The sequence below is a fragment of the Astyanax mexicanus genome, chromosome 25 (genome assembly GCF_023375975.1).
Source record: "Astyanax mexicanus isolate ESR-SI-001 chromosome 25, AstMex3_surface, whole genome shotgun sequence".
NCBI classification, from domain to species: domain Eukaryota; kingdom Metazoa; phylum Chordata; class Actinopteri; order Characiformes; family Acestrorhamphidae; genus Astyanax; species Astyanax mexicanus.
In genome coordinates, this window is record NC_064432.1 from 23,858,469 (window position 1) to 23,874,106 (window position 15,638).

General features: G+C 39.9%; 1 protein-coding gene across 1 annotated transcript in view; it reads right to left on the bottom strand.

The window, feature by feature from the left end:
- The window catches only part of ecpas (Ecm29 proteasome adaptor and scaffold), a 29,964-nt gene that overhangs the window by 13,315 nt on the left and 1,011 nt on the right, over positions 1-15,638 (bottom strand). The window contains exons 2-29 of the mRNA XM_049472407.1: positions 14,878-15,008; positions 14,635-14,751; positions 13,894-14,012; positions 13,657-13,803; positions 13,289-13,463; positions 12,633-12,772; positions 12,462-12,540; positions 12,197-12,316; positions 11,213-11,298; positions 10,824-10,899; positions 10,004-10,053; positions 9,830-9,896; positions 9,480-9,602; positions 9,264-9,367; positions 8,887-9,010; positions 8,092-8,172; positions 7,641-7,863; positions 6,217-6,308; positions 5,769-5,903; positions 5,399-5,540; positions 4,393-4,565; positions 4,142-4,243; positions 3,903-4,026; positions 3,084-3,229; positions 2,561-2,615; positions 1,402-1,516; positions 353-421; positions 113-230 (exon numbers count right to left, since the gene is read on the bottom strand). Of these exons, the coding sequence (XP_049328364.1) occupies positions 113-230; positions 353-421; positions 1,402-1,516; positions 2,561-2,615; positions 3,084-3,229; positions 3,903-4,026; positions 4,142-4,243; positions 4,393-4,565; positions 5,399-5,540; positions 5,769-5,903; positions 6,217-6,308; positions 7,641-7,863; positions 8,092-8,172; positions 8,887-9,010; positions 9,264-9,367; positions 9,480-9,602; positions 9,830-9,896; positions 10,004-10,053; positions 10,824-10,899; positions 11,213-11,298; positions 12,197-12,316; positions 12,462-12,540; positions 12,633-12,772; positions 13,289-13,463; positions 13,657-13,803; positions 13,894-14,012; positions 14,635-14,751; positions 14,878-15,008 (3,233 nt within the window). The remainder of the gene's footprint in view (positions 1-112; positions 231-352; positions 422-1,401; positions 1,517-2,560; positions 2,616-3,083; positions 3,230-3,902; positions 4,027-4,141; positions 4,244-4,392; positions 4,566-5,398; positions 5,541-5,768; positions 5,904-6,216; positions 6,309-7,640; positions 7,864-8,091; positions 8,173-8,886; positions 9,011-9,263; positions 9,368-9,479; positions 9,603-9,829; positions 9,897-10,003; positions 10,054-10,823; positions 10,900-11,212; positions 11,299-12,196; positions 12,317-12,461; positions 12,541-12,632; positions 12,773-13,288; positions 13,464-13,656; positions 13,804-13,893; positions 14,013-14,634; positions 14,752-14,877; positions 15,009-15,638) is intronic.

Here is a 15,638-nt window from a genome sequence, read left to right on the forward strand (position 1 = left end):
GATTAGTTACAGCAGTCAAATGGGTTACCATGCAATAACTTATATGCGCATATTATAGCCTTATATATAGCATAAACCCATACAATCATCCCAATCATCTGATTAAACCTACCTTCCTGGAGTTCCACATGGCGTGGTGATTGGCCAGATTCATAAACTTGTAAACAAGATCTGGTTGGTTCAGATCACTAGCCAGTGAGCACAGCTCCTTGTAAGTGGAAAGTCCATGTCTGTCAATCAAAATACAGCTTTATTTATTTATTATTTCTAAATACTAATTCATTATTAATAGAATACAGATAAATATATATAAGGAGAAAACACGGAATAATAATAAATAATAAAGACCTACCCATCAGGTGCTTTACCCAGAGTCTCGCCCTGAAAGACCTCAGTGTCCTCAGATACAGTGTGTTTAGCTCTAGTGAACACACACACACACACACACACACACACACAATATATATAAGAGACTGTAATGGAACATTAAATGCGTAATCATGCTTTTTATCCTGTAGACGGACATTATGAAACGATAGCAGAACAATATTAAAGCTAAACGATCCTCTGATGCACTCAAGCCCTCCCACTCTATTTCTTTTTCTATCTCTCTCCCTCTCTGTCTCTCTTTCTTCCTTTCTCTTTCTTTGTTCATCTCTCTATCATTGTTCCTCTAGCTTTCAACCTTTCTCTCTCTCTCACCCTTTCTCTTTATTCCTCTGTCTATAATCCTTTCTCGCTCTGTCTCTATTCCTTTCTCTTCTCTACTCCTTTGTCTCTCTCCCTCTCTTCTTTATTCTCCATTCTCTATTCCTTTCCCTCTCTATTCCTCTTTCTTTCTTTCTTTCTTTCTTTCTTTCTCTCACTCTTCCTCTCCCACCATCCCTCTCCATTTATTTTCCTCTCTCTCCCAACTTCTTTTTCTCTCCTTTTCCCTGTCTCTATTTCTCTTTTTCTCTATCTATTAATTACCCTCTATATTCCTCTCTCCCTTTCTCTTTCTCCCTCTCTATATTCCTTTCTTTTTTCTTTATACATTTCTCTTACCCTCTATGCCTTTTCCCTCTCTCTTTCTACCTCTCTCTACTCCTTCTCTCTCCATTCCTCTATTCATTCTTTTTTTCTCTCTCTATTCCTCTCTCTCTTTCTTTCTTCATCTCTTTCTCTCTCCCTCTTTATTCCTTTCTCTTGCTCTCTCTATTTCTTTCTTCATCTCTGTCTAGACTGTCTATCTCTATTTCTTTTTCTCCCTCTCTTTATTCCTCTCTCTATTGTTTCTATATTATTCTCTCTCTCTCTTATATTAATGAAAGTGTTGTATAAATCATAGATACTCCCCTCCCTCTGTCCACATGCAGGCTGGTGGATGAATAATGAATGAAGATCAGAACACACTGTTACCTTTTCCCCGTCATTAGAGTCTCCACCAGGGTCGACACCAGTTCCTGCTGGTCCTGCTCTCCACCCAGTTCATACACCAGTCCCAGACCTTTAGAGGCCACGTCCTGACTGAGCTCTACACACATAAAAAAACATCAAAACCATGTCACAACTAACAGGCGGTTTTATGCATAATTAATTGAGAGTCTTCAGAAATTGATTACACTCGTATATACGAAAATATTGTATTTTATTTCATTATGGTACAACACTATAGAAATAAAACTTGCATACAACCATAAAACTTGGATATTGTTCACTAGAACTTAAAATCCAGTTCCACTCCTCCATGACGACATCTCAAAGCTAATGTTCATTTGAGGATGCCCCACAGATGATCAATTTGGTTTAGGTCTGGAGAAACACTTGGCAACCCCAAACCATGATGCACCCACCACCATGCTTAACGGTAGACAAGGGACAGATGTTTAGGTACTTCTCATCATGACCCCATCTGCGTCAAACATGGTACCAGTGATGCATGCTCTAGTACTGCTTGTCTTCAACAAACTCTTTGCAGGCTTTCTTATGCGTCAGCTTCAGAAGAGGCTCCCTTCTAGTACAGTGCCATGCAGACAGAGTTGGTGCAGTGTGTGGTGTACGCTCTGAGCACTGCAGGCTGGCCTCTGACTTCTTCAACCTCTGCAGCAATGCTGGCAGCACTCATACGTCTATTTTATAAGGCAACCTCTGGATTTTACGCTGAACATGTGAGCTCATCTTCTTTGGTTGACCCTGGAGAGGCCTGAAAAACTGCTTTATGATCTTTTCCATTGTGCTGTAGTGCAGTTTTAGGGTGTTAGCAAACTTATTATAGCGTAGGTCATCTTTAGAGTGGAGAGCAATAATTCTGTTTATCACATCCTCAGAGAGTTCTTTGCCATGAGGTGCCATGTTGAATATCCAGTGGACAGTATGAGTACCAAAAAACAAAATAAATTCAAGAACCAAATTTGGATATATTCACTGTGAGTTATCCTTACTTGTGTTTTTCAGAAGACAGTAAATATATACTGCTATACAAGCTGTACACAGAATACTCTAAAAATATCTACGTTTAATTTCTATAGAGTTATTCTATAAATAAATATAATAAAATGAAGACAATTTATGAACTCACCGTCTGGGTCTGATAAGATGGTAATGAAGGCTGTCTGAATCTCTTTCAGATGAGTCTGTAGCAAAGAGTGCAATCAGATTTTTAACACAAATGCAGAAATATACATCATGTATACATCACTGTTATTCAAGTGACAGCTGGTCTATGTTTTTAACATTATATTAGAATTTCATGACAATAAGACCAACAGAAATGCTCCAAAATAACTTTAATAAAATTACTATATAAAATATTTTTATATTGACCTCCAATAACAGCTTCTCCTGTAAAGTTTCTGTGCTGGAGATAAAGTGACTACTACTGTACTCTCTCTGACTCTGGCTGCTGATGGAGAAGCAGCATGATCTCCTTTACTCTCACTCGGACTGCTGAAAAAGAAGCAGCATGATCTACTGTACTCTCTCTGTACTCTCTCATACTGTACTCTCGCAGCATAATCTACTCTTCTCTTTCTGTCAGACTCCGGCTGCTGATGGAGTAGTTGTATAATGTGTATATTAGCTCTGAGTTGTTTTATATTTACCCTGATCTCTTTATGCTCGCTGAGTTTCTTCACGAGAGAGAGCAGCCAGATACAGGCAGCCTGACGAACATGAGGATTCTGACTCACGATGTACTTAGACAAGATAGAGCTCAGAACCCACGACACCACGTCATTACTCTTCACATCTAACAGAGAGAGAGAGAGAGAGGGAGAGAGATAGAGAAAGAAAGGGGAATATATCATGCACGGAATGATATTTGTTTAATAATAATAATCTTCACCTTCTCGCATGCTCTGCTAATTCTTACACTCACAAACAATCTCATGCGTTTGTCTCATATACTCCTAAACACGCTCTCACACGTTTTAACACACTCTCACACATTCTCACGCACTCTCGCACGCTCTCTCACACAATATCACACGCTCTCTTACACACACAATTGCGCACTCTGTTGCACGCTCTCTCTCACACTCTCAAACACGCTCTTGCATGATCACACCCAAACATGCTCTAGCGTGCTCTCACACACTCACACTTTCACACATATGCTCTCAAACACTCTCCCACGCTCTCACACAGTCTCGCATGCGCACTCTCTCACAAATGCTTTTGCGCGCTGAAACACGTCCTCACGCGCTCTCTTACACACACACACACGCGCGCGCGCTCTCTCACACTCAAACACGCTCTCACACTCTCAAAACATGTTCTCTCGTGCTCTCTCACTCTCAAACACGCTCTTGCGCGCTCACACACACACGCTCTCTCGCACACACTCTTGCGCGCTCTCACACAAACACACTATCCCGCACTCTTAAACGCTCTTGCACGCTCTTACACACTCTCGCACTCACTGGCGGGAGGGAGGTACTGGTCCTCAGTGCAGGTCCAGACGTCTCTGGCGGCTCCGGATCCGGTTCCCACTGCAGCGCTGGTTATGGCCTCTCCCACTGTAAACTGCAGCTCCACCTGCTTAGCCTGAGACAGAGGGATATATACACACACATACACACAAAAAACAGGGATTATATTCTTATATTCATGTTTCTGTAATTTACCAGCACCACTAATACAATCACAACCGTCTGATCACCTCCACTGAGTCCATCAGGCCCTGCAGGAGCTTCTTCTGGTGTGGGAAATCTCCGTCTCCCACCGGGAGGAACCCCAGCGTCTGCACCGCACGCTCTTTCATCTGACAACATCATATAACACACGTCAATAAAACTCATTTTACCAGCTACAATTAGATTAAACCACTTTAAACAATCTAATCTGGATAAAATAAATAAATATTTAGCATGTGTGTGTGTGTATGTATGTGTGTGTGTGCGTGTGTGTTACCTTGCCGGTCTCTTTGCCGGACGGGATTCTGGAGAGCAGGTTTTCCACCAGGTTGAGTTTGGTGAATCCGTCTCCCTCTGCCGGCAGCAGCAGCTCCCCGTTACGCCCGATCTCCCCCAGAGCAGTCACCGCCGCCACCGTCAACAACGGAGAACCGCTGTCTAGAACCGAGCCTGCAGAACCAGCAGCACACGCACTGACCATCTCAGATCATAAACTCAACAGTAATACAGTGTTAATTCCGTAATAAGGGTTAATAACTCAGTATTAGTTATAACTACATGCTAAAGAGTTAATAACGTAGTATTAGTTTTAACTCCATGCTAAAAGGTTAATAATTCAGTATTAATTATAACTACATGCTTAAGGTAAAAAATTAGTAATAACTCAGTATTAAAGACTTAATAACTCAGTATAAGTATTAGTATTAGTATAACTTCATGCTAAAGATTAAGAATGCAGTAATAAATACATAATAAGGGATTAAGGGATTAATAATTCAGTATTAGTTATAACGCAATGCTAAAGGGTTAATAACTCAGTATAAGTTATGACTCAATAATAAAGTTTAATAACTCAGTAATAAACGGGTAATAACTGAGTATTAAAGGGTTAATTACCCAGTATTAGTTATAACTCCATGCTAAATGGTTAATAACTTAGTATTGGTTAACTCCATGAGGTTAAAAACGAAGTAATAAATGAGTTATATCTCCGTATTAAAGGGTTAATAACAGTATTAAAAGAGTTAACTCTGCAATAAAAGATAGTTGAAGACAATGTACACACTGCAGACAGAATTATCGAGACACTTGCTTATTTATTAGTTCTTATCAGTTCTCCAGGTGGACGGTGGTTTCCGGTTGAGAGTACGCTGTGTGTGATTGGCTGCTGCTTCTCACCAGTACATTCAGCAATAAGTGCAGCATTAGTGAGGTGAGGATGTTGGATAAGATGAGCTTTGTGTGAGAGAGAAGGTGTTTAAATAAATAAATAAATGTCATACCAATAGTCCTGGTTGCCATGGTGATCAGCTCCTCATCCTCTTTGGGAGTGGCTTCACCCATGTTTAAGCCCCGCCTCCGGCTCATGTATCGGGCAACCATGTAGCCCAGAGCCAGAATGGCCCCGTGCTGGGTCTCAGGACTCTGTTTCATATGGAGCAGATTCACAATTTACTTGGTGAAAAATTCTTAATAGCTCAGTAATAAAGAGTTAATTACTCAGTATTAAAGGGTTGACTCTGTAATAAAGGATTAATAGCTTAGTATTGAACCGTTAGTAACTAGGTAATAACATATCAATAGCTCCATATGGGAGGGTTAATAGCTGCGTAATAAAGGGTTAATTGGGTGGGGTAAGCAGGTGGTAAGTACATGAGTATCTTTGGTGATCTTGATCAGGTTCTGGACGGCTGTTTTGAGTTCGTTGCCGCTCATGGTGGAGACGACCACGGCGTACAGCTGAGCTGCCAGCTCCCGCATATCCTCCTTATTAGTGTTCATCAGACCCTGAAACACAAACCATCAATATTATTACACTTATTAGACCAAATCAGACCTGCAACTCAGACTCTGTGACTATATACTGGAATTATTATAATAAAAGCAAATATATATCAGTTAATGTTATATGTTAATGGGCTCTTTCTGCTGAGAAAAAAAAGATAATGTGGAAAATAAAGGTCAGTAAAAATTAAGGTCACATTCATATTTTATACAACAGATCAATAACAATTATCACGACAGACAGGCCGACCATAAATAATTATTAATGTGGATCAATAAATCGATTTTGATGAGGGTGTCAGACTGAAGCTCTTACTTTGATCCAGTCGATTCTGTGGGAAAATCTGGGCGCGAGTTTCTCAGGGCAAACCGACACCACCTCCAACAGACAGTACATCACCGAGATTCCTGCAGCACAGACCGGTTCAGAACATTACTCTCACAACACTTACTCTCACGCCACTTACTCATACAACAGTTACTCCTGTGCATGTTAAGTTTTGCACCTGTTACTTCAGCACTGGTTATTTTGTCACTCCTGTACCAGTTACTCGGTTATTCTCAGATCTGTTACTCTGTTACTCTTGCACCTGTTACTCTATTATTCACACCAGTTACTTTATTACTCTCACACCTGTTACTCTGTTACTTTTGCGCCTGTTACTCTATTACTTACAGCTGTTACCCTGACACTTTTGCACCTGTTACTCCTGCACCGGTTAATTTGATACTCCTGTACCTGTTACTCTATTACTCTCACATCTGATACTCTGTAACTCTCACACCTGATACTCTGTACCTCTCACACCTGATACTCCATTACTCTCACATCTGTTACTCTGTAACTCTCACACCTGATACTCTGTACCTCTCACACCTGTTACTCCGTTACTCTCACATCTGATACTCTGTTACTTTTGCGCCTGTTACTCTATTACTTACAGCTGTTACCCTGACACTTTTGCAACTGTTACTCCTGCACCGGTTAATTTGATACTCCTGTACCTGTTACTCTATTACTCTCACACCTGTTACTCCGTTACTCTCACATCTGATACTCTGTAACTCTCACACCTGATACTCTGTACCTCTCACACCTGTTACTCCATTACTCTCACACCTGATACTCTGTACCTCTCACACCTGTTACTCTGTTAGTCACACCTGTTTATTCTATTTTCTTCACACCTGTTACTCACTTAACCTCAAAACTGTTACTCTCACACCTGATACTCTATTACTCTCACACCTGTTGTTCTCACACCTGTTACTCTGTTATGCTAGATATTCAGGAATGCAGTTCTAGGCTGCCAACAATTTGTGCCAAAATAAAAATTTCGGTTTCATAAAAGTGCTGATAAGAACTGCAATGAGCAAAACAACCCCACATATCTGAACAAGATAAATTAAAACTGCTGCAGAGATCTCTGTATTTGTAAGTTGTGTAAGTTCAGACTAAAGTTAAACTATGTTCTAAAGCTCAGTGATCTGCACCAAATACATATAGTTCTGAAACTGGAAGTTTACATTTATGCATGAAAAAAATGAATCTCAGTAAACTGGCACCAACAAGGATATAGAGTAAATACACTGCTACCACCTACTGGACATGTTCTAAACTGCAACAACATTAATGTTTAAAATTACAGTTACTGACAGAACCTAAATATTATTATCTTCATCATTAAGGGTGGATTAAGGGTGGTATATAAAGCCTGTGGAACCCTGGAGCAGGTTTACCTCCCACAGCGGAGAGCAGCTGCTGCAGCAGGTCCATGTACACCTGAACCGGACTGGTGTCGCCACCTTTCAGCGCAAAGGAAGGGGGAGGAGTCTCGTTCCCCAGCAACGACTGGACGTAGCATCCGATAAGAGGGGCGTCGTCCTGCATGTCGATCAGACTCTGGGAAGTGGGCGTGGCTCCGGCACTGTGAGCCAGACACATCCGGAGGTACAGAACGATCTAAAAACATACAAACATGACCTTTATACTTATTAATTATTAATACACACGATCAATACATCATTAATATCTACATCAATACTTCACAATAATAACCCCATCAAAAAACAAAGCATTAATATCCCGATCAATACATCATTAGTATAAAACCCAGAAATAAGTCAGGACAGTAAGCTCTGGGAGAATAGAAATACTTATAGGTCTGATTTATTGATCATGCTGCCGTACCTCCTGAAATGTGGCGGGGTTAAAGGGAAGCGTTGAGGTTCCAACAATGAATTTAGCTGGACTCTTCATTCTCTCAGCAGCCTAATAAATACATTAATACACAGACAAAAACACACTGATAATCAGAAAACAACATATAACGCAGTTCTTAATGCAGTTAGAACAACAGTTCTCCCTAGAGTTACTAACATAGATACTAATACAGTTACCAATGCTGGTATTAGTGAAGGTACTAATGCAGTTAATAATACAAGTAATAGTACAGGTACTGATACTCTTACTACAACAGGTACTAATATAGATACTAATGCAGTTAGTACTAGAGTTAGTACTACAGTTACTACTATAGGTACTAATACATTTACTAATGCAGGTACTAATGCAGTTACTAATACAGGTAATGGTACAGGTACTGATACAGTTACTAATACAGGTACTACTACAGGTACTAATGCAGATACTAATACAGTTAGTAGTACAGTGACTAATACATGCACTAATACAGGTACTAATGCGGGTATTGAAACAGTTACTAATGCAGGTACTAATGCAGATACAAATGCAGTTACTACTACAGTTACTAATATACTTACCAATGCAAGTACTAAAGGCGTTACTACTACAAGTACTACTGCAGGTACATATATAGGTACTATTGCAGTTCCTAATGCAGTTAGTACTACAATCACTACTACAGTTTTATATGTGTTACTACGAATATTAACTCTATTATTACTACAGGTACTAATAAAGGTACTAATGCAGCTCTATTAACTGATCGGAGTCTGGCGGTACCTTCTCCTGGATGTAGGAGACCATCTCGGGGAAGGAGGGCATGGGCTTGGCTCCCTCTTTCTCACTTTTCTTAGAAACGAGAGATCTGAGTGCGCGCTGAGCCTCTCCACAGACCTCCTCACGCCTACACACACACACACACACACACACACAAATATATTTATATAGATGAACAATAGACACTATAGGTCAGTGAGGATGGATGCAAACTGGAAGTTGTCTTCTTGTTATGAAGAAATTAGATCATAAAGCATTGAAACTACACATTAAACTATGGTAACATAATGAATATTATGAAGGAGCATCACATTATAAACAAATATATAATCAGTAATCTTTCTTCTTATTATTACTTATTATTTATTATTTAAACTCACGGGTCTCCGGCGGCGAGGAGCAGCAGGTATCTGGAGGGAACGTGATCAGGTGCAAACACAGTGCTGGCAAACTTCATGGCGACCTGTCGCACCTGTACTTCCGGCTGAGTACAGAACAGTGTAGATTAGAGTCACACCAACAAACACACACAATAATAACAATTATATTAACACAATCACTGAACTACAGATACTCTGATCAATCACGCAACAAACCTTTGCAATATAAGCAGCCACAAGTGCCTCCATCAGGTTGAGCAGCGCCCCCTGCAGGTTAGCATACGCTCCCACCATCATAGATAAAGCCTCTTGAATAGCCAAGCGCACATCAGCCTCTTCCTGTTACACAAACACAGAGAACAGTTACACAGGGAACAGTTACACAGGCATCTGCTACACAGTTATACAGGGAGCAGTTATACAGATACACAGGGAACTATTACTTCTATACACAGGGGACTGATACACAGTTACGCAGGAAACCAGAGACCAGAGGCTATTTTTTTATTTATCTAATAATCATTAAATAATAATTGTGGATTTAATAAAAGCTCAGTCAGACTCACCTTACACATGGACTCAAAGAACTGCTGGACAAGCGCGATGTCTTTAGTGAAGAGCTGCGGCATTCGGCTGCACCGCACATACAGAAAAATAACAGATTATTCCTGTTCATTAATATAATAATCACATTTAACAACCATATACTTCAGTCTGTGACAGAATAAATAACAGCTTACTGTGAAAGCTTTCCTACAGCAGAGTACGCCACGCACAGCAGCTTCGGATCCTACAGAGTAAAAATCACCATTTAATATCTTTCATTACTGCCTTTCATCTCCCTCATTACTGCTGTTTACACCGGCTTTGCAGTGAGGACTGAGAGATACAGTGAAGTGGCCAAAATAAGTGAAGCTGAGAGTCAACAGAAGTGAGAGTGAACTGAAGCTGAGAATGTATAGTAGTGAGAGTGAATAGAATGTAAGCGTAAACAGTAAAGAGAATGAACAGTAGTGAAAGGAAAGTAAAGCTGAGTGTAAACAAAAGTGAGAGTGAACTGGATCTAAGAGTGAACAACAGCTGAGAGTGAACAGTATAGAGAGTAAACTGAAGCTAAGAGTAAATAGTAATAAGAGTGAATGGTAGTGAAAGTGAACTGAAGAGAGCGTAAAGTAAAGCTAAGAGTGAACAGATGTAAGAGTAAACAGTAGTGAAAGTAAAATGAAGCTGACAGTGGACTGAAGTGAGAGTGAATAAAAGCTGAGTGAACAGTAGTAAGTGGACTGAAGTAAGAGTGAACTAAAGCTGAGAGTAAATAGTAGTGAGAGTGAAGAGTAATGAGAGTGAACAGTAATGAGAGAAGCAAGTGTGAACAGTAGTAAGAGTGAACTGAAGATGAAATTAAATAGTAGTGAGCGTGAACAGAAGCGAGAGTGTACTGAAGGTGAGAGTGAACAGAAGATGAAATTGATTAATGGCAAGAGTGAACAGTAGTGAGAGTGAACAGTAGTGAGAGTGAACAGTAGTGAGAGTGAACAGTACAGGGGAAACTGGCTGTACCTCTTTATACTCGTTAATGAGTTTGGTGAGGCCGTTCAGCAGCATCAGACCCAGCGGCTTATTACTATCAGGACACCTGCAGAACCGGAACACACACAACACTGATCAGAACATTAACATCTCTATACTCTACACTGTGCTGTGTGTCACTATCAGCACCCGTCAGTTATTACACAAGATAATGACAATAATAAAAACATATAATGCATGCCATATAATGTGTTCTAAATTAATTAATAATGAAGTATGAATACATGATTAATAGAAAGTGTGAAACACAGTGTATCAGTGTATATGTATCAGCAGTGCTGACCCTCAGTCTGAGCTCTGTAACTGTATCTGATTCTGGAAAGTACCTGAAAGATCAGAGTCAGGTTATGAACACTTACACAACACAGATATGATGCACAAACTGCAGCGTGAGGGACAGCAGCTTATTATTGGTGTTCGCGCCAAACAGCCCGTCATACACAACCTGAAACACACATCAATAAAACAGATCAGTAAAATAGTCAAACAAGACAATACAATACAATAAAATACAATAACAGTATCTGTTCTAGAACAACAGTAACTGTACAATAACTACAATAAATGTACAATAATTACAATAACCATAAACACTACAATAACTACAGTAGCAACAATAACTGTACAATAAATACAATAACTGTACGATAACAATAATTGTACAATAACTGCACAATAACCATAACTGTACTACAACAACTGTATAATAACTAACAACTGTATAATAACCATAACTGTACAATAACTAAAATAACTATACAATGACAATAGCCGTAAGATAACAACAATAACAATAGCAACAATAATTGTACAATAACAGTATCTTCACCTCCAATACCTGTACAACAACTGCAAAATAACAGCAATAACCATAACTGCATAATAACAGTGCAATAGCAAAAACAACTGTATAGTAACTGTAAAAATAGCAATAACTACAATAACAATAACTGTACAATAATCTGTAGAATAACAATAACTGCACAATAACCATAACTGTACAACAACAATAAATGTACAATAACAATACAACACAATAACAGCAATAAATGTACAATAACAACTGTACAATAACTATAACTACACAATAACTGTACAATAATAGCAATAACTGTACAATAACAACAAAGAATACACAACAACTAACAGTACAAAATCGGAAATTGTACAATAACAACAAAAAATACACAATAACTGACTGTACAATAACTACACAGCAGCAATAACTGTAGAGGTCTGTAATAACCTGTGCTGAATGTGTCATGTGTATGATGTAATAGTGATTCAGTGTATGACTGTATTGATCTGATGGTAATGTGATTGTGATTATGTGATGTTCTGACCTGGATGTTGGCGGGGAAGCACTCGGCAGCGAGTCTGGAGCGCAGAAGGTGAGGGAGGATCTTCATCTTTACTCTGGTGCTCACCGGCTCGTGCTTCAGCTCCCGCTTCACTGAAGCACCCTGGGTAAAATACAGATTAGTATTACAGTGAGTACACAACGGGTGTTTCCATTCTGTCAGAACGATAATTATAAAAGCCAATCAGGGCGTTCTGTAGGAGCAGCGGCAGTTTATTGTCTAGTGTCCAGTACAGTGTAAAGTTTACCTTAGTTTTGAGAGGAATATCACCCAGGTACACTTTGAACATCTTGTTGATGATGAGCGGATTGTTCCAGTCGATGATGCTGTAAAACAGAACAGCAGATGATGCGTTTCAGATTCAGATTCAGATTCAGGATCAGGTCTGGACCTGCAGTTCTGTATCAGAGTTCAGTACCTCTGTTTGCTCTTCAGCTCCAGATCAGCTGCTGTAGCTACACTGTGCCTGGTGTCACTGGAGGCCACGACCAGGTGCACCACCGTCTCCACCTCCGGCACCTGCTGAGCCTCGATAAACTTCACGATCCCCAGCTTACACTGTGGGAGACAGGGAGGGGGGCAGGGGGTGATTATATGCTAGTCTAGACTAAAAACTACATGTGGTAGTACAAGTTACATGTGGTAGTGCATGTGGTAGTACATGGAACATGTGATAGTACAATGCACATGTGAGAGAGCATGTGACAGTACAATGCACATGTGATAGTACAAGGTACATGTGACAGTACAAGATACATGTGAGAATGCGTGTGATAGTACAAGGTACATGTGCGAGAGCATGTGATAGTACAATGCACATGTGATAGTACAAGGTACATGTGAGAGTGCATGTGATAACATAAGGCACATTTAAAAGTACATGTAACAGTGTAAGGTACACGTGACAGTACAAGGTACATACCAGTAGTGAGAGTGCATGTAATAGTGCAGGGTACATGTGATAATATAAGGTACATTTAAAATACATGTAATAGTAAAAGGTACATGTGATACACAATTTTATTTAATAATAGTGTAGATTAATAACAGGAACCCGATTCCAGTGTTCCTCACCTGCTCCAGCTGTTCCGGGCTCCACTGCACCTCTCCTATCACTCTCTTCACAGCGTACAGACTCATCCCCGGGGGAGGCTGCGGCAGGTTCTGCGCTGGTGCCGCTGCTCCGGCTGCAGCGCCACCCTGAGGAGAGGAGGGAGCAGGACGACTGGGCGGCTCATTCAGGACAAACCTGTAGAGAGAGACAGGACAGGGAACAGTTGAGCATAAATAAATGAATGAACAAATTCAACATAGCCACAGGCCACAGTATAGCCAATCAAATCCTAATCAAACTCGTAAGATGTCAAAAGATATGGGACACCATTCTAGTTCCTGTTCAGTGATGTTTGGCGAGTCAGTGTAAGTTATAAATATAAACACACCCATAAGGCATTAGGAGAACATCCAGCATGAACTCCAGCAGCTGGTGGACAGTCTTGGGTTTCTCGGTGAGGACGAACGGCGATGCTTTAGACGGTTCAGTGGGATATTTCATGTGGTACAGAGTGGGAATCAGCAGATGCATCAAACTGAAAATAAAAAAAGATATAACGATTTAAGAGTAGTATATAGATTATAACCCACACAGGTAATAAAGGTAAATGTGAACAAGGACTCACCTGTCCTGCTGGGGTTCAGGTTTGCTCTCCATGGCTGTGAGTAACGTCGGAGCCAGCTCACACTGTTTGGCAACGTCCAGCCGAGGGTAGCCCATCTTTATGTAGATAATGGTGAAATTCTGCAGGAAACACAAACGTGCTGCTGAACACAACTAAAACGTACAGGTCTATCTAAAAAAAAATTATATCATTGAAAAGTTACTTTATTCCAGTAATTTAGAAAAACTCATTTATTATACAGATGTATTACTTGATCTATTTTAAGCATTTTTTCTTTTATTGTTGATTGGTGATTATGGATTACAGCCAATGAAAACTCTAAAACACTGATTTTTGGGTTTTCATTGGCTGTAATTCACACCAGCAGATTACAGATCTCTCCAATCACTGCCAAACGTACCAATGGTCTTATATAAAATGTTTATTTTCTGAAATACTGATTTTTTTTGGGGGGGTTTTCATTGGCTGTAAGCCACAATCAACAACAATAAAAGAAAGAAACGCTTAAAATAGATCACTCTGTGTGTAATACATCTATATAACATATGAGTTTCACATTTTAAATGGAATTACTGACTGAAAGTAACTTTTCAATAATATTCAATTTGCACCTGTAACTGCAGTGCAGAAAATTACATGACATTTACATTAAAAGCATTGTGATATTATTTTAGACCATAGTGTTTACTGGTTAATAGGACATTATAAATCAGAGCTCATCACTAAGGTTCTGTTACGTACTGTGACGAACGACGCTGCCGCCGGGTCCTGGTACTGAACGAGTAGAGTCTCAACCGGAAGCTGGATCTTCGGCCGACTCTTAATCCTCTTATTCACGTGAACCAGCAGCTCCATTACCTGCACAGAGGGGGAACACCACGCTTACTATACTACAGTACTACAGTACACACGGAGCAGATCACCACTTCACTGAGCATGAGAGCATTTCAAGTGCAAGAGAGAAAGCATCCTGAGGGTACTCACTTTTTTGCGGACTCCCTCCTGAGCGCTGGACAGTTTGAGCAGGACGGGCGGCAGGAACTTGGATATGATGTCCTGCAGCTGATCGTCCGTCTCGGCATGACCCAAACGCAGGAACACCCGCTCCAGCTGATCTGAGAGAGAAACGATCATTTACTGTTATTATTTATTATTATATATATTTAATACACTCTTAATTGTTTTATTTCTCATCTGTATAATTAATATATAACACTTCTATCGAAGATCTATTTTTTATTTCGATAAGATATGACTATATTTATTCCTTATATTATTACTATTATATACTCTTTTTTAAGATATATATACATATATGTAGGTACACATGCAAGTTTGTTAATTTATGTATGACTGTAATATGAATATCCCCCTTTAAAGTACACTGAACTGAGACAGAGAGAAAGTAGAACAAACTGAGATAGAGAAAGCAGAGAGCGAAAGCAGAGAGTGAAAGCGTATGGACAAAGAGAAAGTAAAAGATGACATGTAGAATGACAGTAGAAGAGCGAGTGATAGATTGAAAGATACTTTATTGATCCCAGAGGAAATTTAGGAAGACAGTGAGCAAAGGAGAGAGGCAGGTTAACTGAAAAGAGAATGAGAGAGTAAAAGAGGAGTGGAGGGGAACGGGGTGAAAGGGAGAAACGAGAGAGAATAATGTAACATATAATAGAGGCAAGGATAAAGAAGGAGAGTGAGACAGAATGAGGGACACAGACAGACATAGAGACACAGACAGAGAC